The sequence below is a fragment of the Hoplias malabaricus genome, chromosome 6, assembly GCF_029633855.1.
Source record: "Hoplias malabaricus isolate fHopMal1 chromosome 6, fHopMal1.hap1, whole genome shotgun sequence".
Taxonomy (NCBI): domain Eukaryota; kingdom Metazoa; phylum Chordata; class Actinopteri; order Characiformes; family Erythrinidae; genus Hoplias; species Hoplias malabaricus.
This window is the reverse complement of record NC_089805.1, coordinates 9,722,557-9,748,618: the sequence shown is the minus strand read 5'-3', so window position 1 is coordinate 9,748,618 and position 26,062 is coordinate 9,722,557. Positions and strand designations below refer to the sequence as shown.

Below are 26,062 nucleotides of genomic sequence, written 5' to 3'. Positions count from 1 at the left end.
CTCATAAAAATATGATACCGATATTAGACAACTAGGTATTAGCATCTCCATTGTATAGACGTTTGTACCATGCACAGCTTCACATCAACATCTAATCAAACCACATCAAATCTTAAGAAAAATTTAATCAAATCAAGTTTATTGTCCCATTACATAACATACATGTAAAGTGAGTGATAAATGCCTCTCAGAATTAGTATTAACATTTAACAATTCACATCTCTGTCCAAAGAAAAACATTCATTCATTGTCTGTAACCGCTTTTCCACTTCAGGGTCATGGGGGGGTCCAAGGTCAAAGAAGTACATACACTGAAATACAAACATGAGTTTACTTCATCATTTGAACACAGCCACTGTCCTTCACACTGTGTGAAAATTTCATGAAGAATGGACCTGAATTATTTGGAATAAAATCTTATTCAACTGACTTCCACAAAAATATTTAGAAGGTTTTCACATTTCAAGTAAAGTTACTATTTTGGAGATACATCTTTTTCTCTGGACAACGATGATATAGTTATTAGGACATATCTAACATATTTATACAGATAAGATAGACATGGGCTTTAGATTATATAATATATAACATACATTTAATATATATTTAATGTAAATATAATATATACAAATTAGCTTTAGAAGACATACTCTAAATATATTTTTGTAATCAGGTAGTTTACATGGGGATGTGAGATTATTCTTTAAGTATTTACCACTACTTAGTGTGCACCTGTAACGTCTAAATGTCCAGCTGAGGCCCGAGGCACGACAGAAAGTACCTTCGAGTGAATGACACTCAGGCCAAATACACACTAACTGTACGTGTCTCCAGTGTGGAGGACTCTGTGGCTGTGGACGGTTCTAACTGTCTCGCGCTGCTGTGTCTCACTCTTAATGAGCGAAAAGCGTTGTAAGAATGTGGCTGTGACAGTGGCATGGGGGAAAAGAGAGGTCCACCCGCTTCCATTCGCCCAACCCCCACATTGCACAAGTCACCGCCCTTCTTCATCCCCTTCAACCGAACCTGAAAACACCCCCGCGCCTTCTGCCGCTAGGCCTGCTGGGAGTTGTAGTCTACGATAAGCACAGAAGAGTAGGAAACGAAGGCGCGTGAAACTACAACTCCCATGCCTTCTTTCCGTTCGCGTCCAATCTGAATATGTGGGCGGAGAGCGTCCGCCCACAAGGAAAAAAGACCCGTAGCAGTGTAATGCAATTGTGCAAAGTGTGTTTTATATTTGCAAGATACAAAAGTGAGCGCAGGAGGAGGACGCACGGAGGACACGCGGAAAATAAGTAAGAGTGTGCTTCAAAACACAAACCCAGAACAGGAGCGATAGAAAAGGGCGTATATTTGTTGCCGTTTGGCTTGATATTTAAATAGAAGTGGGTGGGCCTTCGCGCAAAAGGCAGGAGCCTCGGATTTGGACGCGTTTTCGTCGGAGAGCCTTTTTTGCTTGCGGACGCGCGGGGGGAAACACAAACAAACAAACAAACAAAGCGAGCACAAAACAAGCAAAGCATACACACGTCACAGGTCGGTCAGCAGGGTATGAGCCCTCTTTTGAGCTGCGTAGGCTTGTGGTTTTTTTATTCGTAGCTGTGTCTGAGCCGCTCTCTCGGTACCGCCCTTCCTCCGTGGCGGGGCTGGGCCTGTGCGTCACTGCGCGCGTTTAGCGCACGGCGCGGGGCCCAGCAGCCATTCGCGGGGAGGGAAAAAAAAATAGGCCGTCCTTCTGCGGGCTTCTGCCTGCCTTCTGCCTCCTGCCTCTACCTCCGCCGCGGCCGGCCTTCTCTTTTTTTCCCACTCTTTAACAACTCCTCTCCGGTTTTATTAATGCGGGATGAGTGGTACGTACCCTCCCTCCCCCTTTAACGTCTCCACCCCTCTTTCTGCTTGTCTGTCCCTCTATCTTTCTGTTTCTCCTGCTTCCTCTCTTTCTGTCCATGCACCGTCGTCTTGTTTTTGTCCTTTTTTTTTAAATAATTCCCTTCTCATTTTTTTTAAATTTGGGAATAATTTGGGAAAGGCTGTGTAAAGACTGCGCACTGTGTTGTTGTTGTTATTATTTTGTCTTCCCGTTGCTACAAAGCCCTCCCCCTTTCTAAGGACTTCAGCACTTTATGGAGGAGCTGCCAAACGTTATCTCCCTCTCCCTCTGATATTCAGCATTAAACACCTCTCGTTTTTAGCCTTCACCGCCGATATTTTCGTTCCCATTTCTCACTGAAATGACCTCCTCTTCGCAGAGCAAAAGAAAGAAGCGATGGCCACAGACGGGGGGAAAGCAGGTGGAGGAGAAAGAGCCACTAAAGGGAAAACTCCAGGAACACAGGTATGAAATGTCATTTGTTTTATACTCTCTGGGAAAGCCTTTTCAACTGGGGTCAGACCCAATCCGAGTCTAAACTCCCCTGTAGTGCACCACACAAGTCAGTAAGTGAATATAATTGTACCCTATTTTGATCAATAAGGATTCGTCTAACGTGTCTGTGTTCAAATTAACAATGTTACACCTCTTGTAGAGGTGTATTTTTTTTATATGTGAACGCCTTTATTTCGCGTCCTACACAGTGCACTACGTAGGGCGTAGTGAGCCATTTGACATACAGCCTTCCACTACAGTCACTTCCTAATTTGCATGTCTTAGTTTTAGCTCTAGCTCATTTCCTACACACAGCTACCTGCTTTCGTCGCATTTATTGCATTCGTTTTAAACTTTTGCTTCTTTATTTTACACATTGAGATGTGCATTTACTGCACTGACATATATCTGCTTCAAATGATGTGAGGTAAATTTGCAGAACTTTTAAAAATCCAATTATACACAGAAACAAAGGACTTTAAATGAGCATAATTTAATATAATGATGTTATGATGATAGTATATGAGATTTGTTGGTTATATATTTTATAAAAATAACACACTCCAACTTACATTATCAGTCAAGGACATCAGACTGGGTTTTTGAATTGCACATAGTTAATCAAACTGTTGATGCAATTGATTGGCAGCTTGATGTCACACCTACCGTTGATTACAAAACCCACGACTGGAAACTGGGACCTTTCAGACCTATGTTATTGATGACATATTATAGATAGTGATTTTTTTCCGCCCATGGCTGACATTTTTCATTGTAATGCACCCATCCTTACAAAATCCAGGACTGGAATCTGGACTCACACAACCTGGTCACGGTCCTATAATCATTCACTGGCCAAGGCCATTCATTAATTTTGTATTAATCCACACTCCATTAGTATTAACTAATATTACAACTGTTACTTTATTAATTGTCACACAACAGTTAATCCACACTGAAAAGCGTAAATAGATGGATAGTTTGCCCCCCCTCTACTCCTCTAGGAACCAATGCACTAAATGGAACATTTATGTGATTATTTGATTGTATACAATCAAGAAATCATTAGTGAGGTCGGGTAATTGTGTTGGGTGGTTGTTTATGGATCGTAAAATAAAATCCCCTCAAAAAGCATTTCTAACTCCGCTCTGAATGGGGCCAAACCTATTATGGGAAATGTAACCACAGGTGTGTGTTGTATGTACCATCCTGTGCAAAAGCCTTGGTTCATTTCAAAGTGAAAATACATTCACATTCTTTTCAGAGGACACTTTTGTGCAGATCTGAATGTGTAATTTTGCATAGTTTCTGAATTTAACATATTACACGTGAACTAAAATGAAATGTGGCCTGTACAAATGTTGGCAAATAGGTTTATTAATTATTTATGTACTAAAATCAGCAAAAAAAACGTCTGTTATCATATATTCAGTTATAAAATTGCTATATAAATTGGTATGTAATATTAATTGTAATTTACTCAGGGGTGTCCGACTGCTTCCAACATTGCAGACGTGTTAGGCCCCAGTTTAAAGGGTCTTTTTCCTGTTTGGAGACTAATCTTTCATCAGCAACATCAGTTGCGATGTGATTATGTCATATTTCTTATCATAACCATTAATTTTATTATCTTGTGTATGTGGTTCATCATTTGCTGTTGCTGTGACCCAGTTTTAGAAATAAATTGCATGGTTCTCATGGCCCCTTGTCGGGAAATGGAGAAACTGTGGTTCACACGCACCCACCCACTCTTCCTGTAATCCCGCCCACATCTGCTGACATTGACAGCTCATCTTTTTTCTCTCTCTCTCTCGTTTTCTCTCTCCTATCTCTCAGGACTCACAGCCGTCTCCTCTTGCTCTTCTCGCCGCCACATGCAGTAAAATAGGAGGTGTGGGAGGGGAGGGCCAAGCTGGAGCCCCCCAACAAATTATAATTGACCCTAGCCAGGGTCTGGTCCAGCTCCAGAACCCTCCTCAGCAGCTGGAACTCCTCCCTGCTCAGTTCACAGGGAATGGCTGGCAGATCATCCCCGCTTCTCCGGCCACCGCCACCACAGTCGGAAAGGACAACGTCCAGGTGACAGGGGTGGCCACAGTGGCAACAACCGCCAACGTGGTCACCATGGACGGCACGTCGGGCCGAAAGATCAAAGCAGTCGCCGCAAACAATGCATCGATTGGACAGCAGCAGCAGCAAGGCCAGCAGTTTCAAATCATCCAAGTTCAGAACATGCCCAATTCAACCGGAGGGATACAGTATCAGGTGATCCCCCACCTCCAGACCTCTGACGGTCAGCAGATCCAGATAAACCCCAGCAACGCCACAGCCTTAAGCGTCCAGCCTGAGCAAATTCAGCTCATCCCTGCCGGCAACAACCAAGCCATCCTGGCCACCCCTCAGAGGACAGCATCCGCTAGCATTATGGCCCAAAACATGACCAGTCAGGCCATCCCTCTGCAGATACGGCCCTCTTTCCCTCTTCAGGTGCAGACCATCCAAGGTGCACAAGCCCCTGTGGTGACTACATTGCCCATAAACATTGGCGGAGTGACCCTTGCTCTGCCGGTCATCAACAACGTCACGGCGAGTGGCGGGTCGGTCCAGCTGATCCAGACGAGCGACGGAAGTGTTGCCAATGGTAACCAGTTGATAGCCGCCACACCTGTCACGAGTGCAGTGAGTGTGTCCGAGTCAATGGTGGCTACTAGCACAACGACAGCTGGGGCTGGCGATTCTGTCACCACGGCTTCCGCAGACACCACTGCTACCACATCGGAAACAGACGGCCAGAAAGATGGCCAGAGCATGGAAGCCCAGGGCGCGAACCAGTCCAATGGGCTCCAGCCACAGGAGCAGCCGACTCAGGTTCAACAGTTCCAGATCGTCGGACCGCCGATGTTGCAGCAGATCCAGATCCAGCCCCAGCAACAACAGCAACAACAGCAGCAGCAGTTGATCCAGGGCTCCATCCAGACTTTGCAGCCAGTCCAGCAGAACGTGCAGCTTCAGGCCTTCCAGAACCCAGCACAGGTGCTGATAAGGACGCCTACGGTCACACCCACAGGGCAGATAAGTTGGCAGACGGTACAGGTGCAAAACGCCGGCGTCCCCCAGCAGCTCACCCTTGCCCCTGTGGCCTCCAGCACTGGTGGCATCACGCAGCTCGCGCCACTCACCATCGGAGGGACACCCATCACCCTGAATGCAGCCCAGCTGACGTCCGGGACGGGCGTGCAGACGGTCAACATCGCAGGCCTGGGCACCGCTGGGGTTCAGGGAGTTCAAGTACAGGGAGTGCCCCTCACCATCACAGGGGTGCAGAGTAAGTTTTCCTGTTTAGTGAGATTTGAATAGCCGCCTGTTGCCAGATCCTGTGTTATGGATGCAGTGATATTGTAATTGTGGGCTTATGCAGAAATACAGCATGAGCAAACTTGTGCAGATTTGGACACATACGAATGAGAAATGTAATGCTAATTTGTAGAGGGTTACAAGTCTGGAAGAATGTTTAAAACACACACCAACAGTAGTTCATCGTGGGTTAAGCAGAATGTCATCACCGATTAGCCAAAGATGATCAGATCTAACCTTCCGAACAGGACTGATGTATAATTTTTAAAACAAATGCTGACACTGATATGATTTCAGCTTCGTTTGGTGCTTTTCCGTGCATGGTAAACTACTGCTCAGCTCTACACGTATTTTGGGACCTGGTCCCTGGTAGCTTATCCACAAGCACAGCTCCCCAACATTGCAAAACCAGTCGTTTGGGAACCACAACAAAAACTACGGCTGTAAGGTTAAGCGTTGTTTACTTATTGTGTACACGCAGGTTGTTTTTGTTTTTTGGGACTGAACACAGCTTTGTCATCAGTTCAGATAGGGAGTTTTTTCCTTCCTTGTTCCATCAGCCACAGATTCAAGGTGAACCTCTTTAAAACATTATGGTGAAATTTTGCAGGCTGTGACTGTGAGTCGAATATAAACAAATGTGATTTTTGCTGTAGCTTGGAGATCTTACCGATGGCGTGTTTGTGCTGGACGTCTGCATTTCACTGTGATTGTCAAATCCCACTGGCCAATCAGAACTCTGAAAGGTTTACTTGTCACGGTTTAGTCCCTACTCCGATTGTTTGGAACCAGAAGCTGAGACTAGAAAAGAACCCTGTTTAAGGTACCAGGGACCGAATGGTGCTTTTCCAATGCATGAAACTAAGACGACTCAACTCAGCCTAGATCTTTTGTTTTTCCACTGGCCATATCTGGTCCTGGTCCATGTAACCAGGTACTTTTTCAGTCCCTGCTCGGTTACAGTTTCAACCAAGCCGAGTACACCCTGCAGAACACCGATTGGCCAGAGAGATCTGTCAATCATGACAAAATACAGCGCTCCAGCACAAATTCGACTGCTTGTAAATTCTTTGAAATTAGTTTTTAATGAGCAGCTCGTGACATTAGCCCTAGGTGTTTTGAAGAGATTCAAATGCTCCTTGGGTCAGCGGCCAACAAAAATCTCCAGCAAAAGCCAAACGTGCAACAACGGCTCTATTATGCGGGGGGAGCTGTGCTAGTGGAACAACAACAAATTAAAAGCGAGCCGAATCGGGTGGAGCTGATCCCGGTGGAAAAGCGTGGAAAAGCTCCATATGTCCACCGCTATTGTGTACTGAACTTAAACATACATACATACATACATATATAGACGCTTTCACATTATAAACATGTATCTTCCTAATTATTAGTAATTAGTAAGTAAAACACGAGAAGCAAAAAAACTCACCTTTCAAAGCAAGTCAGTGTAAAATATTTTATTCTAATACATTTTGGAGCTCTTTTATTGGTCTATTCATCATGACATTTTCACACAGCTGCTTTTAATTGGACAGTATTAATATATGTGTAGAGGGAGGTACGGTGGTGCAGCAGGTAGTGTCTCAGTCACACAGCTCCAGGTACATGGAGGTTGTGGGTTTGAGTCCCGCTCCGGGTGACTGCCTGTGAGGAGTGTGGTGTGTTCTCCCTGGGTCTGCGTGGGTTTCCTCCAGGTGACTGTCTGTGAGGAGTGTGGTGTGTTCTCCCCGTGTCTGCGTGGGTTTCTTCCGGGTGACTGTCTGTGAGAAGTGTGGTGCGTTCTCCCTGGGTCTGCGTGGGTTTCCTCCAGGTGACTGTTTGTGAGGAGTGTGGTGTGTTCTCCCTGTGTCTGCGTGGGTTTCCTCCGGGTGACTGTCTGTGAGGAGTGTGGTGTGTTCTCCCTGTGTCTGCGTGGGTTTCCTCCGGGTGACTGTTTGTGAGGAGTGTGGTGTGTTCTCCCTGGGTCTGCGTGGGTTTCCTCCAGGTGACTGTCTGTGAGGAGTGTGGTGTGTTCTCCCTGGGTCTGCGTGGGTTTCCTCTGGGTGACTGTCTGTGAGGAGTTGGTGTGTTCTCCCTGTGTCTGCGTGGGTTTCCTCCGGGTGACTGTCTGTGAGGAGTGTGGTGTGTTCTCCCTGTGTCTGCGTGGGTTTCCTCCGGATGACTATCTGTGAGGAGTGTGGGATGTTCTCCCTGTTTCTGCGTGGGTTTCCTCCGGGTGACTGTCTGTGAGGAGTGTGGTGTGTTCTCCCTGTTTCTGCGTGGGTTTCCTTCGGGTGACTTTCTGTGAGGAGTGTGGTGTGTTCTCCCTGTTTCTGCGTGGGTTTCCTCCGGGTGACTGTCTGTGAGGAGTGTGGTGTGTTCTCCCTGTTTCTGCGTGGGTTTCCTCCGGGTGACTGTCTGTGAGGAGTGTGGTGTGTTCTCCCTGTTTCTGCGTGGGTTTCCTTCGGGTGACTTTCTGTGAGGAGTGTGGTGTGTTCTCCCTGTTTCTGCGTGGGTTTCCTCCGGGTGACTGTCTGTGAGGAGTGAGGTGTGTTCTCCCTGTTTCTGCGTGGGTTTCCTCCGGGTGACTGTCTGTGAGGAGTGTGGTGTGTTCTCCCTGTGTCTGCGTGGGTTTCCTCCGGGTGACTGTCTGTGAGGAGTGTGGTGTGTTCTCCCTGTTTCTGCGTGGGTTTCCTTCGGGTGACTTTCTGTGAGGAGTGTGGTGTGTTCTCCCTGTTTCTGCGTGGGTTTCCTCCCACGGTCCAAAAACACACGTTGGTAGGTGGATTGGTGACTCAAAAGTATCCATAGGTGTAAATGTGTGAGTGTGTGTTGCCCTGTGAAGGACTGGTAGCCCCTCCAGGGCCTGAACTGGAGAAATGATTACAATGAATGATTTGCTGTGCGTGTATAGCTGTAGTTAGTGAGCAAAGTTGAACATTTGTTGACGACATTGATTATGAAAGAATGTTGATGGGGAATTTACACTGATACCCCACTGGTACAGGCTGATAAACACAGAGGTGATATCTGACCTCTTCCTGTATTTGCCAGCTAGCAGAAAAAGAAAAAAGAAACACATTTCATGTAGTCAGCCTTTGTCTGTCCTTCCTAGGGTGTTTGTAGTTATCGAAAAAAAAACCTTCACACCTTCAGATTACATCATCAGAGGGGTGTTTTCCTAATTTGTGAACTGGAAACTCTGTAGGAGGAGAGTAGGCATGTTCACAAAGGATTTAGCAATAATTTATTTTTTCCTTCTAACTCAATGTTCTTTAATATTTCTGATCAATAATGATTCACTAAATAATCGCTGATCAGATCAAGTCACATGGAAAGCATAAGAACATTACTATGTATATTATAATTAATAGGTTATGCACAGCATAAAACACTGTAAATGTGCAAGGTTTTATAAATCCAGGAAGTCAGGAGTCCCTGAAACGGCTTGAATCTAAACTGGCAAATTGGGCTACAAAAGCATATCATTCATTAAAATCTTAATGATTGTTTGGGAAATAAAATTAAAGTTACAGAGGTGTGGCTAAGATATAAATTTGAGAATGCATTGAGGAAAAAAAATGGATTACTAAACGGTGGTAGATTTGAAACTGTGCTGTGTGAGCTTTTAAAAATAAAATGAATACCCTGTTTTTATACACATTTGTGGATCCATGCAGGTTTACTGTGGCCTGTCCTTTGCTTACAGGGAATTTGCTCTGGGGAAGTCAGAAAAAATCTTTAGACGGTATAAAAAGTAGATTTTCCTGTCTCAGTTTTAGCTCAGAATAGCACTGAATTCTTCAGTAAAAAGCCGAGCTGAAGCATTATTAAAGTGTGCGCTGCATTTTGACAGAGCTCCAGTCTACCATAAGCAGATGCAGATGTCTGCTGACTATTTCTCCTCACTCCGTTCTCTGTGCACTTGCCCTTGTCCTGAAAAGTAAACTTTAGCTCAGCCACCAAAAGTTTCAGGTGCAAAGATTCACAGGCATGTCAGGACACGCAGCTGTCCCCCACAGAGGTCGCACTGTGTTTATTACCCATTATTAGCCCTTCAGTTTTGATTAGGCGTGTCTGTTTTTAAACCTCCAGATTTTGTAGTCACTTCCCTTTTATGTTCTGCTCCCAAATATCAGAGGCGGTCTCATTTCTGCAGCATGGCTGTCACAGTTCTGTGTCGTTCAGTTGTCAGAATTGCATAGAAAATATATAACATTAATAGCTGGTGGGCCTGATATTTACTTGTTTGTTTTAGATTTTATTTTCTACCTCATGTGTTATGTCTTATAGTCTCATAATTTAATATGCAATTAAAATACAGTAACTCACTGTAAGATGATCATTTGTAGCACTGGGGGCGGAGCTACTCAGATTGCATTGAGCGTTTCTTTACTTAGTGTAAAGATACTAAGATATCCAGTACTCATAAACATATACAATTTATACAAACTCACAAAGATGCCTCACAGCTGATAAAACAATGATAAAACATCACGACTTTGCTGTCCGCTAATGCATAACATTTCCTTTTCTCGCTGCAGGTCAGCAGCAGGGTCAGGCCGGAGTTAAAGTTCAGCCAGCACCAGTGACTGTCACTTTGGGGAACATATCTAACACCACCCTGAATGCAGTGAATCTGGAGCAGATGGGTCAAGCTCAGAGCCCCACGGAGCAGGAAGGTCAACCCAGCAAGAGACTGCGCAGAGTAGCCTGCTCGTGTCCGAACTGCAGGGACGGAGAGGGCAGGTGCGTCCAGAAAAATATAACAACTACAGTAGTTTCACAGTTTCAGGACACACAATGGTTTTAGTAAAAGCAGTAGGGGGTTCCCTAGTAACTTCAGGCAAGACTGTGTAGAGTAATTGGATATGAATCTGAATCGAGGGTTACACCCCTGTACACGACTCTTGGCACTGAGCATGTGCAGTGGCTCCAGAGCCTCCTATTTCTATTTCTATTTCTATACTTTGTACATGAACCTATTAACTAAATATAAGGGTTGTCTAAAAACATTTGGAAATATAAAATCTCTTTAAGATACTTACTTATAAAAGTGTTATGGTGGTGTAGGGAGTTCCAGTCTTATTTGAGAGTGGCTGGTGTAGCAGGGTTTTGTTCCAAACAAGCTAAAGGACACCTCATGTAACTAATTAGTTAAACATAAAGGGGTGGTATCACAGACAGTTTTGTTGATTCATGCTAGGTTTCATAAAAACGTAGATTTGAGTTTGAGAAGTGAAAGCACCATTAATGGAAAAGGGCAAATTCTGCCAAGAGTGAAAGAGAGTGGAGATTAAATCTCTAAATCTCTAGAGCAAAATGTGAAACTATTGCTGGTTTCCATTTTAATACACTTCCTGATGACGGGTAAAAATAATAGAGTTGCTAAATAATGGAGCTACACACACGTTGTGATTATTATATGGTTCACTTAAAATATAGATGTTAATGAAGTTTAAGATTAAATTAACCTTGGATTCACAGCCAGTGTGCAAACTGAACATCACGCAACAAGCTCCTGGCAATCATTTGACCAGCATAAGTCTACATCCTGACCAAATGTTAATGGAGTTTTCATTCATTTAATGAGTTACTGTAGTTACATAGTCTTTAGAAAGTTTGTAAATGACCCTAGAAACAGCAGTGAATCGTGTTTGGATGTTTGTGTGTCTGATGTTTAACCCCCTAAACAGGCAATAATGAATTCTGCTTCTTTATTTGATGTTTAACACCTCTAGGGAGCAGCAGTGAGTAATGTTGGTTTATTTTAACTCAAGCTGTTTATCAACATTTGGTACCAAATGCTTAAAACACATGTCAAGGACCTCCGATTAATCAAGATTGTTTGATTTGCATCCCTGAGTTTACACCTCCACTCTCATGTTTAAATGTTTCTGTGTGTTTTCCCATAGAAACAGTGATCCATCAAAGAAGAAGCAGCATGTGTGTCACATGGTGGGCTGTGGGAAGGTTTACGGGAAGACGTCTCACCTGAGGGCTCACCTACGCTGGCATACGGGGGAGAGACCCTTCGTCTGCAACTGGATATTCTGCGGAAAGCGCTTCACTAGGAGTGACGAGTTACAGCGGCATCGTAGGACGCATACAGGTATATACACACACACACACACAAACTGAACCAGATATGCATGCTCATATACAAGCCTACGTACAAAATTATGTAGATTATCATGGTGAAATGCAATATAACACAGGTGTGTTTTGCAGCACCCACACAGAGAAAACAATTGCCTTGTAGAACAGGGTGCTCTAATGCCACCATGTCCTATACCAAGTGTTTAGTTAGAGGCTCAACCCGTGTGCTTTGGGCTCTAGAATAGTGGAAGTTCGGATGAGATGTGTTGGGGTGCTGTCTGTGATCCAGAACTAATGCAGAACTGCTTGAACACAAAGTTTTCTACTTGGATCAATAAAATATAAATCTAATCTGATCATCAGGTGAGAAAAGGTTCGAGTGTCCAGAATGTTCCAAGAGATTCATGAGGAGCGACCACCTGTCAAAGCACATCAAAACCCACCAGAACAAAAAAGGCGGCACAGCTTTGGCCATCCTGACCACGGAGGACATGGAGGATGAAGTAGAGGAAGGCCTTGGTTCGCCCAGGATCGTCACCGTGGCCCCTCTTTCTCAGGAGGATGAGGTGGAGGAAGGCCTCGGTTCGCCCAGGATCGTCACTGTGGCGCCTCTTTCCCAGGATTCCAACCCGGCCACGCCCACAACATCTAACAATCTAGAGGAGGAGTTCAAGTAGCTCCTCCCACAACTCCTTGGCTAAAAGCACCACTTTTTATTTTGGTTTCAGTTGTACATTTCTGTTTTTCCGTTGTTCCTTTTCTAATGAAAATGGACAGCTGTTTGAGTGCACCTGATTTCTTTTTTTTTTTTTTTTTTTGATTAAATCTAAAAGTATAAAATATTATAATACAAAAGAGGAATCTAAAGAAAATGGAGAAATACCATTTGGATTTTATAAGACATACAAATAGCTATTGGTAATAATGAGATGGAGTATGTCCTATTTACAGTAGCACAAGGAGAGATCGTTTCCCAGTATAAAAAAATCCACTATGAGGAGTCTTTCTTTAGGATTAAAAAAGAAAAAAATCTGTTTCTATGCACAAAACTGTATAACTTTTTGTCAGATTGATCATTGGACGATTCTACAACCTGATCAGCTTGTTGAAGTTGGGGACAAGCAGTTATCTAGTTTTACAGAGGGGCAAATGGGTGATAATCTGTGGATTTCAACACAGATGACTGAGGGAATTGAACCCAGACTTTTTTCATGATCCTCAATTGCTCAGCTCCTTGATAAACCTTAGGATCATCACTGCTCTCAAATCTGATAATTTCATCACATGAGAAAACAACAGGCGATATTTCACAAAGCAGGATTTCTGACTAAACTTAAGCCAAAAGTCAGGCTTGTCAAGAAATAAAGTTACTTAGCCCTTTAGCTTCAGTTGTTTACTACGTTCCAATGTATGCTTCAGTAGCATAATTAAATTTACTGCAGGCAATTTTCCTGGATATAGAAATAAATAAAAAACCTCTGTACTTCAAGCTAGCTGACCAAACCGCCAACTATTCTATTAATTTATCAAGCTAAGTGATTGGCTACTGTTTAACACAGCTATTAGGCCAAGGAAGAAGCTTACAGACTGGTGTTTTATTCTCCTATCCAACTAATAGTGAAGCTAATCATTTGGCTAATGTTTTGGCTAACAGACTGGCTTATGTTGTGATCATTTAGCTTGGTAATTGGTAATTGCTAACTGATTGGCACCTAGTGTACTCTGTAATAGTGGGTTTTCTTTGTAACTGATATCTGATATATAGTTCATTTACATTCTTACATGTGGTTATATTTAGTTATTTTGCTAAGGAATACTAAATTTAGCCCCTCAGCTAGTGAGATAATGCTGTCATCTGTCAGTATTAATTTTTCTAGCTAACTGAGAGGCTATAGAAGTGGGTTCTACAATATTCAGTAATTTAATTTTATTGAAAAGTGAATTAACTCCTTATTGCTTCAATTATCTATTGAGGTAATTGTTTTACTACTATTTCATTTGGTGGTCTAGCTTGCTGACAAGCAAACTTATGCAGTTAGCGAACAGATTTGATTCTGTTCAATTCTGTTCAATTCTTGTGAATGGAGAGATCTTGCTTTGCGAAATAGCCCCAGGAGTGTTCAGTACCAGATTCCTAGATGAGCTGTGAAATAAACCTTTCAATAAAGAAACGAGAGAAGATTGAGAAAGTTACATTGAAAGGGTCACAAAAAGCACATATGACATATTTAAAGTGTTCTAAAAACAATGCATTCCTGTGTAGAAAATGTTGCTTTTAGAAACAATGTGTCTACCGAAGACGTGAAAAAATGTATAGAAAGGGGGTTTTAAGAAGGAAAAAAAAACAATCTAGCTTTCTACGACTTGCTACGTTAAATGAAAGCAATACTTTAATGACAATCCTTGCGAAACCATGTTTACATTAGTAAAAAGGGGGCAGAACAGACTTCTTGTGTATAAAAAAAATTAAAAATTAAAAATAAAAAGCCAGAAAAAGAAGCTCTTTTGGTGTCTAAGTCATATAAACTGTACTACAATGCCTTAATACAGACTGCAGGACCATTCTATGGTTTTGGTGCGTGGGGGTGGACTTGGGGGGGCTTTAAAATACTAGGAGTCGACCGTATTTCTTTTCTACAATAGCCAACACTGTGGCCAGTTGGGACAAGCTGGGTGCATTGTTTTTAGCCCCACTGGAACAAAGATATATGGGTATCAACCTTGTGACATCAGCGTTTTGTTTTATTTTCTGCCTCTTTCTGCCCAGACTTGTGACCTATGTTACATTAGCAGTCCCAGAGTTTGCCTTCCTTCTTCCCCCTTGTGCCCAAAAAAGGGACTTTTTCCATCAGCTTTACACCCACTCTCTTTGCTCCATCCAATGCCCCCACCAATCCAAATCCACTTCACTTTTACAGAACCGGGGCCACTTATTGCTTCTGCTTCTTTTGCATCTGATGGGGTCCAAAAGCCCCACTTTAGCTCAGCTTTTTGGTGTTCTGAGATGTCTCGTGGAGTTTTTATTTGTGGAAAATGTTTCTTTTTATTATTTCCTTTTCCTTTCCCTTCCCTTCCCTTGCCCAACCCCCCCCCCCCTTTCTTTTAACCCAAACTTGTGTATATGGCTAATTTATTATTTATCCTGATTTCAATATTTGCCTTTTTGCAAATCGCTGATTGTGTATTGTACGCTGTCCAGTCAGATTATGTGCAGCATGTCTTTTATTTTCGCTCTAGTAATGATTTATGATTTCTAGTTGTGGTCTTTTTTTTTTTTTTTTTTTTTTTTTTTTTTTCTTTAAGTATAACCATAGCTTTTTTAATTTATACAACTCTTTTTCTCACACCATAACATGTTTCAGAAGAAAGAAGACAAAAAATATTATTAATAATAATAACAATAATACATGGAAAAAAAATGTTCATAATGAATGGTTGATACCAAACAATGTAGATGTCCTTTTTGGTAATATTTTGTGTGGCGAGCAGTTTTTTTCTTTTCTTCAATATTTTCTAGTGACATCTCATTTGTAAATCTTTTTCTAAGATGTTTGTTTGTCCTCATGACATTTGATAATGTTTTCTTTTTTGCCAGGTTAGCCTAAAAGGCTGCAGTTTATTGATATTTTTAAAATAAATTTGTACAAATGTGTTATGTTAATGGATAAAAAAGAGGGATAAAAATAAATTAAAAAAATATCTGCCTGCATAACACTGGAAAATTAAAAGTGAATAAATCTGTCTTAAATATACAACGTTTCTATCACATTATTCACTTCAATCAGTGCTCTTTACCAGATCTTGCTGTCATTTTGTTGGTATAAATGACCATTTCCATGTAAACACCTCTAACCTCATGTCGAATGTGGGCTGTCCACCGAGTCTGATAAGGTCAGCAGACTTTGATCGTGTGCTACAGAGTGTAAACTTCAGTCTGGAGAGGTTTCTGCCTGGGTTTTTATATTGAGAACAATTTCATTTCAACACATGAACCTACATTTATCACAACCACATACAAATTTAAACATTTACTTTAGAATTAGAATCACCTTATAGGCCACTGTGCTTGCACACAGGATTTTTTTCTCTGCATTTAACCCAATCCGTGCAGTGAAACACACATTTACACACTAGTAGACACTAGGGGGCAGTGAGCTCACATGCCCAACTTTAATTGTAAGGACTCAGAATCTGGGAGCTTTATATTGTCACTGTCTGGTGAAATACACGTCTCAAAAAATGGTAACTTTACAGGAGCAGGAAAAAAGTTAAAGTCCATGTAAATATATTTTATTCCAAGCAATTTTGGAGGATTTCTATTGGTTCATTTATTATGAAAGTGAAGGACAACTGCTGCCTTCAAATGATATAGTAAACTAAAAATTGGAAACACATTTTTCACACAAAAGATGTGTATAGGTGTATGTGTGTATATATATATAATTACATGTGTTCAGAGACAGAACCCTCTAGTTGCAACATTGTAGTTTCCGTATTCTTACTTCCATTCACTGGCCACTTTATTAGAAACACCTACTCACTGACCGATATAAGTCCCACTATTCAACTTTTTTTTATTTTTAGTATAAAAGAAAAATGAAATTTTTCATTCTTTATCTGTAATCCGTATCCAGTTCTGGGTCGTGGTGGGTCCAGCGCCTACCTGGAATCATTGGGCACAAGGCAGGAATACACCCTGGAGCGGGTGCCAGTCCTTCACAGGTGTGTGATTTTTGGACTGTGGGAGGAAACCCACGCAGACACAGGGAGAACACACCCCACTGCTCACAGTCAGTCACTCAGAGTGGGACCCGAACCCACAACCTCAAGGTCCACGGAGCTGTGTGACTGCGACACTACTGCACCACCGTGCCGCCAAAATGAGAGTTATGAACACGCATTAAAGTGTAAACCCACGGAAATCTTGCTGGAGACGCGACTCCTGCTGGAACATGTTGATAAACCGGTACATGGTTCAATGTTAGGAGATAAGTAGTTTCCCTTATGCAAAGTCAGTTTTCCATCTCTCCGTCCTAGCCTACCTTCTACTTTATTAGAAAACAACTACCTGGTGTTTCCATTCACTGGCCACTTTATTGGAAATGCCAACCTTCCACATCCAGCCCTTAAACCTGTTATAGTTATAGTTACAAACCACTCAGCAGACATTGTTCACACACCGTGACTTCTCTAGAACTTACATGAAAACTAAGAGCAACACTCAGCGCTAAGTCTTTAACAAACTTCGTTAAATACAGTTTGCCCCTGGAATAATCCAAAGACCCCTCATAGAGCGAGACAAAACACAAGGAGGCTGGGTGGTTAAATAAAGGAGAAAAGCACTGCGTGTCTGTGTCCCTATAAAAAGCACCAGCAGGTCCTTTAAATATCCTGTTATTATGGGGAGGGTTGTGCCAAACCCTTTGGTTAATTTAATCCCACCATGGAGAATGACACTAAGGGACCCCCTGAGGGTTTCAAGAGTTTCTCAGTTCACTCACATCGTGTGAATGAGGCCACATCATTTATAATCTCTCCTATGATGGATATTCAAAGACATAATTAGCTGAAGTACATTAACCTCAAAGAGAAGTGGACATTTAACAGTTTTCTAAATAAATAAATAATCACAACAGAATTATAAAGCTTGGGATGATAAATTATACCTGAAATTAACGTATTTAAGTTTCTTAATATTTATTAAATGCCGAACCGATTGCCTAAATTCAGATAAATGTCACAAAATCAATCATATAACAACAAACCAAAGGGTTTTATTATAAAAACAAGTATCAGAGGTGATTAACATGTTCTATTGTTCTATAAAAACAGGAGAATGAAATCAGGTCCAGAGCTTTTCATTTAAAAAAATGTTTTAAAGATTACAATCCCAGTTAGTGTGATTATACAACTAAGAAAAGCTTTATCGGGAAGGTAAATTTGTAAAACGTTTTGGATTAAAAAGCGTAAAGATTCATAAAAGACTAAGGTGTTAAAGCTGAAATCTGGATACATTTTGTATACAAGTCTTGAGCATAATTCAGTTGACTGATGGAGGACATATTCGATTTATTCACTGTTTAATTTCAGTGGAAAAGTGCTTGAGTAATGGGCCAAAATAACAACAACAAAATATTGCATCTCAACAACATCAGAAAGTAAAAAAAGATGTGGCGTCCAATTCGGTTTTGAAAACACTTAAAGTTTCCATGTGCTCCATTAAAAATGCTTTCAAAGCTTCAAAACAGAATCAAAATATTTGTGTAAAACCATTTCAGATTATTCTGGGAGGACTGTACCTTCTCATACATTTAAATCTAAAAACTGAGTGTATGAAAACAACAGATTCGACTTAAACTAAACTGTGCTGCTTTTACCCAGTAAACCCAGTGCATGATCTTCTACTTTAATACATTGGACTCTATTTTTATCAAGTAGCGGTTTTGAGTGGCCTTATAATCCCTTGCATATCAGAGCCTGTACATACTTGCAAATACACAGTATAATGATTTCTTAAACCTACAAGGCTAATGATTAATGACAAAAAAAAATGTGCAGGTTAAAATAAAGAGAGCATAGCCAACTCTTTAAAATCAATAACAAAAGGATTAAATGGTTAAACTGGACCAAGCACCTTCAAACTTCCACTACAGGTGAAACTGTACAGTTACACTTAGACAGCACCACCTTTCAGTCAGAATCTCAGCAGTTTTAGGGGTTTGGAGACTCCCCCTCTCTCTCTCCTTGTCTAAACACTTCGACTCACACTGGATAAAACGCTCCCTCCAACATCCCATCGTCATTTCACAGCGTCTTCTGTATACTGCAAAAGACAGAAATGTGTCAATATATTTTGGGTTTTTAAAATACACATTATTTAATTTAAAAAAATTAATTACAGAGCAGTATGCAAACATTTTGTTGGATTTCTAACTGATAAAAAGCATTAGGTCCAGCACCCTTCGTGGACTCTATCTGCACCCATTTGTGGACGCTTAACTCCCTTGATATAAAATAACGTTTTGAATTTAAATCTACACGCATGCCTCTGTGTACTTTAATACAATGTATATGCTTTAAATGGTTAATATATTGCACTGGTTGGGGAATAATGATAAGAGAAAAGGTCTGCGCATTTTCTGTAAGAATGCAACCATCGCAGAGCTAATTACATAGCGCAGGCTGAACGAGCAAACAAGACACGAGGAAAACAATGCTCAAACAACGGGTGCTGGAGAGAGCCTAAGGATGTGTGAAATGGCAGGAGGCTACAGCAGGGTACGCCCACACATCACTTCATGAGCCCTGCACATTCAAGTTATGCTTTTTGCAGCTTACTGGAATTTTTTCCTGAATATTTTTAACCTACTGCTGAGTTGTGACTGTAAAATATAACTAATATATTATAGAATTATAGAAATATATATCAGTTGCACACTTAAAGAAAAAATGCAAAGATCTGACAGATTGCAGATTGTGTGGCTTAAGTTTTTAGTTTTGAATCAAGTGCTTTATCAGTTTTTAAAAGCTTTGTTTCATCTGTATTAAGATTATATTAGTGTAGTTCTGTATTTATACACTTCCATACAGTCTGTTCATACCTCTCCAGGTACTCTTGGACACTTCCATAGCCGTAAAACTTGGCCAAGTGGGAGAGAGACCCAGTGGCACAGCGTCCATCTCGTTTCCGGCACAAGCTGCAGTTGCACACACCTCGACAGATGGGACACTCCCATGTCTATACACACACACACAGGTCAACACAAAAACAAATCTCAATCATCTCTATGGACATTATGACTTCAAATGAGTGAATAAAAATGATTGGAACAGCTATGTTTCAGTTATTTCTTCATTGTGCTTCCTACAAATGACCTGCCAACTTTTACCACTTTACAAGGCCTCATCATATAATTTAATGATTATTTACAACTACCAGAACTCTTAGAGATATTGTTTTCAAGGCTCACCGGGTCAAGCAAGGCCGAGCGAACATCTTCTCCATAACGGTTCCTCAAGCAGGGTCCACAGAACTGCCCTTTGACCCCCCCACAGTAAGGGTTCCTGCACTCAGTCTTGGTGTCTAAAGTCTTCTGTCGGCACTGATGACACGTGCTGCCCTGAGGAACACAACATCCCATTTTAGTTGAGGGAAAAGGAAAACACACTTTACACCATTTAACAATTGATATGGCACAGTCTATTAATATAACAAAAACACACTAAAGAAGTAGGATGAACAGAACTCCCAGTTATCGTAACCTGCAGCCTTTTCTGTTTGGTGTATGTAACATTTACTCATTTACAGCTCTGCGTTTTATTTATGAACTAGTCAACATGCTCTGGGTCAAGGAGAGAACTAAGTCAACTGGGACCGAGCCCTGCTGCAGAAAGTGGGTTCTTCTGATAGTTCTAGGTCAAAGCAAGAGATCAGAGCTGCTACATGAGTCTTGCCCCTACCAAGACACACAGTTTACACTGCCCTCTGGTGGTAGTACAGAGCTAAGTCATGTATTTAGTTTTGGGGCAGTTAAGACTCAGGACCCAGTGATTACTGTGGTCAAGGCTTAAAACTAACACTACCTAGATACTTGCTTCAGAGAGATGTATTTATGCATTAATAAAGTTTTTTTTTTTCCAGTGAAAGAAACCACATAAGCAAGACAGAGCAAGTGGAACATGCTTATTAACTATCCATCCATTCATTATCTGTAACCCTTATCCAGTTCAGGGTCATGGTGGGTCCAGAGCCTACCTGGAATAATTGGGCGCAAGGCAGGAATACAACCTGGAGGGGGTGCTAGTCCTTCACAGGGCAACACACACACACACATTCATTCACACTTATGGACATGTTTGAGTCGCCCATCCACCTACCAACGTGTGTTTTTTGGACTATGGGAGGAAACCCACGCAGACACAGGGAGAACACACCACACTTCTCACAGACAGTCACCCGGAGGAAACCCACGCAGACACAGGGAGGACACACCACACTCCTCACAGACAGTCACCCGGAGGAAACCCACGCAGACACAGGAAGAACACACCACACTCCTCACAGAGAGTCACCCGGAGGAAACCCACACAGACACAGGGAGAACACACCACACTCCTCACAGACAGTCACCCGGAGGAAACCCACGCAGACACAGGGAGAACACACCACACTCCTCACAGACAGTCACCCCGGAGGAAACCCACGCAGACACAGGGAGAACACACCACACTCCTCACAGACAGTCACCCGGAGCGGGACTCTGGAGCTGTGTGACTGCGACACTAACCTACTGCACCACCGTGAGGCCCTTATTAACTATTCAAATTTGTATTCAATTCTGTGAAGATTTGTGCAATCTTAATCCAAACCTACATTTTCTTTATCAAGAATTTTGTCTTTAGCACGGTCAGCGACGTTGTCCAGATCCTCCTCAGTGATGTCCTCTGGCATTCGTATAGATGCACGCTTTCTGCATCTCTGTTTCTTCCTGGGTGTTTTTTCTCGTAAGTCAAAGTCCACCTGAGTAAATTACATCAAAGATTAAAAGAAAACTAAAACGCCATTCCGCATTCATTTTCTTATGCAGCGCAACTAAAACACATCATCAGAAGACGTGTGGCAGCAGATAATGAAAAGTAGGTTTATTCTTGCAGTTAGACGTATTGTTAAAAAGCTTTACTCTTGGTTTTGACGGCATCCAGGAAACTGGCACTTGGTTTGTATATAGCATGCATTCATATAGTGCCTGTATCACAGGAAGAGTCTGTTGCGGTTTTTACCTCCATTAGTTTCTTTATGTCAACTACGATGGTCTTTTCCTTTGGTTTAATGGAAATGTCCTGCTCCAACCCAAAATGCTCCGGGGGCCTGGCCTTGCGGCTGGGGTTCCGCCTCTCGCTCTGAGCTGAAGACACATGCTTTTTTGGGGTGTTCTGCTTCCGTTTCTTCAGTTGTTCAGAAATAACGACAATGTTGTTAAATGTGGCAGTAAGTAGCAAAAAAAAAAAAAAAGGCTTGTGTATGTATGGACAAGGGCCAAGAGTACACACTAAACGCAGTAAAAAAAAATAGCACTTACTGATGGTGTTGTCTTTGGGGATAATTCTGATATGGAGCTCAGATCTGCAAATAGCTTTGCAAGCTGTGAAAATGCACACACACACAAAAAAACCCACACAGAGATTTAATATCATTCCTAATTCTGCAAGTATTTTGAACAGGGATCTTTGTAACTGAAAGTTTTACCATAGCTTTGTTCTCTTGAATATTTTGAGCTCTTCTGTTCATTGCCTGCATGTCTGCCTCCGTCAGTTCATCCTCCTCCTCCTCCTCCTCCTCCTCAGATTCATTGCTGGCTCTTACAAATCTTTTGTCTGTTTTTTCTTTTTTAGACGCCACAGGTGCATGTGCTTGGCCTCCTCTCCTCTTCCTGTATCTCACTGCAGGCTCAGTGCTGGTTGGTGGAACCCCTGTCTTAGCTGTCCTGGAGAATTTCTCTGGCGCAGGTCTGTCATGGGCGGAGCTTCGTCTGGCAGGAAATCTGAATGCGACACAGAGTCCGGAACTTTGTCTTCGTTTTGGGGCAGGATTTTCATCATCTGAATAAAACCCTATGTCATCGCTGTCATCCTCGGACTCCCAAACCTAGCAGTAAAAGGTGAGAATTAGCAGAAATAACAGAAAAGGTATAGAGCCACTAAATATAAACTTACAATATTTGGCCACAGTTTACCGTAGCTTAGTGTTTTTAAGGCTTCCTGATATCTACAAAAGCTTTCATAAAAGCTGACAAGCATTTAGAAACTACACAGGATTAGTCCAACAAGAATCATTTGTCATACTTTAGTTAATCCCACTCTAAAAAGCGTTATGACAACTGACACTCTTTGGAACAACTATTAGAGATGCTTATTTAGGCATCTCTGACAAAAGGCATATGTTAGTGTTTTGTAAATGTGTGAACAATGATCTACGGTAAAGTTTAGCCAAAAATCGTGTCACTTACTTTGGGGCTCGTCCAGTTGCTACATAAAGAACTCTCCTCATTACTGAAGCCTTCAAACTCCTCTTCACTGTCTGTGTCCATGAAGATATGTGCCAACTCATCCGTAATGAACTTAGACCTGAAGTGAAGTGCCTAAAAGAGAATGAGAGAAATGATGATCACAAAATGCACATCCACTGTCTGTACTTTGGTGGTGTAGTCCATTTACATCCATCCATTATCTGTAACCGCTTATCCAATTCAGGATCACAGTGGGTCCAGAGCCTACCTGGAATCATTGGGCGCAAGGCGGGAACACACCCTGGAGGGGGCGCCAATCCTTCACAGGGCAACACACACACTCACACCTACAGACACTTTTGAGTCACCAATCAACCAAACAACGTGTGTTTTGGGACTGTGGGAGGAAACCGGAGTACCCGGAGGAAACCCACGCAGACACAGGGAGAACACACCAACTGCTCACAGAGCGGAATTCGAACCCACAACCTCCAGGTCCCTGGAGCTGTGTGACTGCCACCATGCCGCCCCAGTCCATTTACACATTAACAGAAATAACAGAACACACACAGATCCACAACCTGAAAAATGTGACACTCACTGGTTTCCACGAGGCTTGGGATTGAAGACTGTCTCGACTTTCCTCTGACACCTCCTCCAAAGAATCGACTCCAAAACCGAGAAACTCTTCCTCATCGCTAGGGCTTTCGAATATATCTGCCAAGGCTTTCTAAATATTTAACAAAGATAAAGAACATGAGGCTCCATATAAACAAAAAAATGAATAAAAAGTAAAAGAAAAACACTCCTTCAGAAAGATACAACTACAATGGAAGGAATTTAGCTTGAAATAATGACAACAAAATTTATTTCCAAGTGAGAATCATCTACTGTTTGGGTAGTAGCTGGAAGCCATTGAGTATTGACAGTACTATGCAACTAACGAGGATGCAGTAAAATCTGTTTGGATGCTCCTGGCCTTTTTTGGATCAAAGCACAAAAGTCAGCAGTATGATGAAAACACAACATGAACAAACAAAACGGAGCCCAAAAACGCAATCACTTACTGAATACTAAATATGAACATCTAAATATAACAGTATAAACCTGATTTCTTTACTCTGTAATAAGCCTGTCCAGTGTGTAAACTAGTTTTTTTCTCCAGAACCTGATATACTCTTGTTTCCATTACGTAGGGAAGACATTATCTACATAGACTTCCATTCATCTTGTAATTCTATTCCTAACTCTTACCTTTATTCGGGTTTTCACACCAACATTTAAATATATAGCTACATTAGAGGAATGGCTTATGAATGGTGTAGGTTTTGGACCCCACAGGGTGAGATATTGGTGGTACGTACACACACACACACACACACACACACACACACACACACACAAACACACGACACCCAATTATTAGAATTAACAGTATTTGACTATTTACTAATGTTAGCTGCGTTCACGTTCTCTACGGTTGCGATGAGTTTACGTCTAACTTTATTCAGCTGCCGAACGTAACTGACAGACATTATATTTTCCGGCTTTAAACCTACACAAAAGTGACCTCGTGCCTCATAAACTTTCGTGGTTATCTATCGAAAAACGTCGGCTTCGTCGTTCTTACCGTTACTGGTGCAGACATGTTGGAAAACAGTAAAAACACTGTAACGTTTATAACTTTAGGCGACTGAAATGGATCGTATTAAAACCCCATTCATACAACGGAGAGTTTAAAAATCAACAAGAGAAGAACGGCACATGAACTTAGAGCGAAAATGCGAGGGGTGGGTTTGCAAACACAAAATTGTAGTGAAACGCTGGTGAAAGATTTCTCTAGTCAGTACCCGACCTTTAAATATTTAACAGGTTTTGTTTGTACGGGACATAGGGGATCAACTCGGTTTATCACAAATTAAGACGGATATTCTAACAACGGTTTTACTGGCGACCCCTCCCCGGATTCAGCATGGTACAGTCTACGGTGAGAGCCTTTGTAGTTTCGCGGGAAATCTTTTCACCCGTAAGGAATGAGTCATTCTTTTGAACCGACTCAACTGAATCGAATTTCTTTTGAATCACACACCGTAAACAATGCCTGAAATGCAAAACTCTTTAAACAGAGTTCGTTCAGCCCAAATAATATCTTAGAATAAACAGTGATATCAAAATGGCTTTTTTGATCAACGAAAGTTACATTACACACCAAATGTAAATCTAAAAGCATCAAAACCCAACGTATACTCTGTTTTTACCGTGCATGTAGCATACACAAAGAAAATATGGTGGTATATGAAATTATTTAGTGCATACGTAAAACAGGTATGTCAGTTAATGTCGTGGGGAAAATCACTCTTAAAAGAAGCTTATTCAAAGTAGTACGTCTTGTTTATGTACAGCACCCCGGTTTTGCATTTGTTGCTGAAAAGTCTGAGGGCCATCCATTTTTGGCCTTTTGTATATCGTATAAAATCTCGTATAATCTAAAATGATGTACTCCTGGACCCACATGGCTACTTATCGCAGTTGGATGATGGCTTCCACATACATTCAACAGTGGTGCCCAGTCTACCAGGGCTGAGATCTGGGTTGGGATTATATAATGAAAGATTTACATGCAATCTTGTTTAAAGGTTTTTTTATTATATTATTATTGTTATATTTTATGAACGGACTGAAAACTGATTTCAAATACTGATTCTTTATCAAGTAACCAGTGATACTGACAACTGGTATCCTGGGTGTATCAGAGATACTGTGCCAAACCTATTTTAAACATGGCCGACTCCATGTCAGGGGGACTCGCTCTATGGAGCATAAAGTGTTTAATTAGAGAAGACATATCAATAAATCTTTAAAGCATGTTTATGAGCTCCTTTTGCTGTTAAAAACTATTGCACAACTGACAGTGCTGGCTTTTTAGACATTAGCACTAGCAGCTTTGCACACAGATGCTAAATGCACATGGTTCACATGTGTATTGCTCAGCTAGACGTCTCTCTCTCTCTCTCTCTCTCTCTCTCTTTCTCTCTTTCTCTCTCACTCTCTCTCTCTCTCTCTTTCTCGACTTTCCCAGCAGCTCCTTTCTCCTTGTTTCTGCTCAATTGGCGCCTAGTGGGCCGCACTGTCTCTCCGCCTCGTGTTTGTCAGCGCAAGCACCTGCATCCGGAGACAGTCTGCACCCCCCACCAAAGGCGCATCGTCCATCAGGGCTTCTTTATTCCACGCGCTCCCATTAGCTCGCTCAGCTCTA

The 26,062-nt window shown here is 41.9% G+C and overlaps 2 protein-coding genes across 3 annotated transcripts; one reads left to right on the top strand and one right to left on the bottom strand.

Moving 5' to 3' along the window:
• Window positions 1-1,077: 1,077 nt before the first annotated feature.
• Window positions 1,078-15,535, top strand: sp4 (sp4 transcription factor). 2 transcript variants are annotated; one of them, XM_066675899.1, is made up of 6 exons: window positions 1,078-1,298; window positions 2,253-2,338; window positions 4,205-5,693; window positions 10,246-10,450; window positions 11,617-11,813; window positions 12,164-15,535. In XM_066675899.1, the coding sequence occupies exons 2-6, from the start codon at window positions 2,270-2,272 to the stop codon at window positions 12,475-12,477; spliced, it is 2,274 nt and encodes a 757-aa protein (XP_066531996.1). In that variant the 5' UTR covers window positions 1,078-1,298; window positions 2,253-2,269; the 3' UTR covers window positions 12,478-15,535. The 2 variants fall into 2 exon arrangements, with proteins under 2 accessions (XP_066531996.1, XP_066531997.1); XM_066675900.1 differs by lacking the exon at window positions 1,078-1,298 and having other exon boundaries at window positions 2,073-2,338.
• A 2,021-nt stretch (window positions 15,536-17,556) lies between these two features.
• cdca7b (cell division cycle associated 7b) lies at window positions 17,557-24,578 on the bottom strand. The gene is made up of 10 exons (XM_066675107.1): window positions 24,437-24,578; window positions 23,408-23,536; window positions 22,807-22,938; window positions 22,047-22,445; window positions 21,880-21,942; window positions 21,581-21,745; window positions 21,174-21,320; window positions 19,771-19,920; window positions 19,402-19,538; window positions 17,557-18,623 (listed from the first exon to the last, which is right to left on the bottom strand). Exons 1-10 carry the CDS (start codon window positions 24,452-24,454, stop codon window positions 18,605-18,607), a joined length of 1,359 nt encoding a protein of 452 aa, XP_066531204.1. The 5' UTR covers window positions 24,455-24,578; the 3' UTR covers window positions 17,557-18,604.
• Window positions 24,579-26,062: the final 1,484 nt, after the last annotated feature.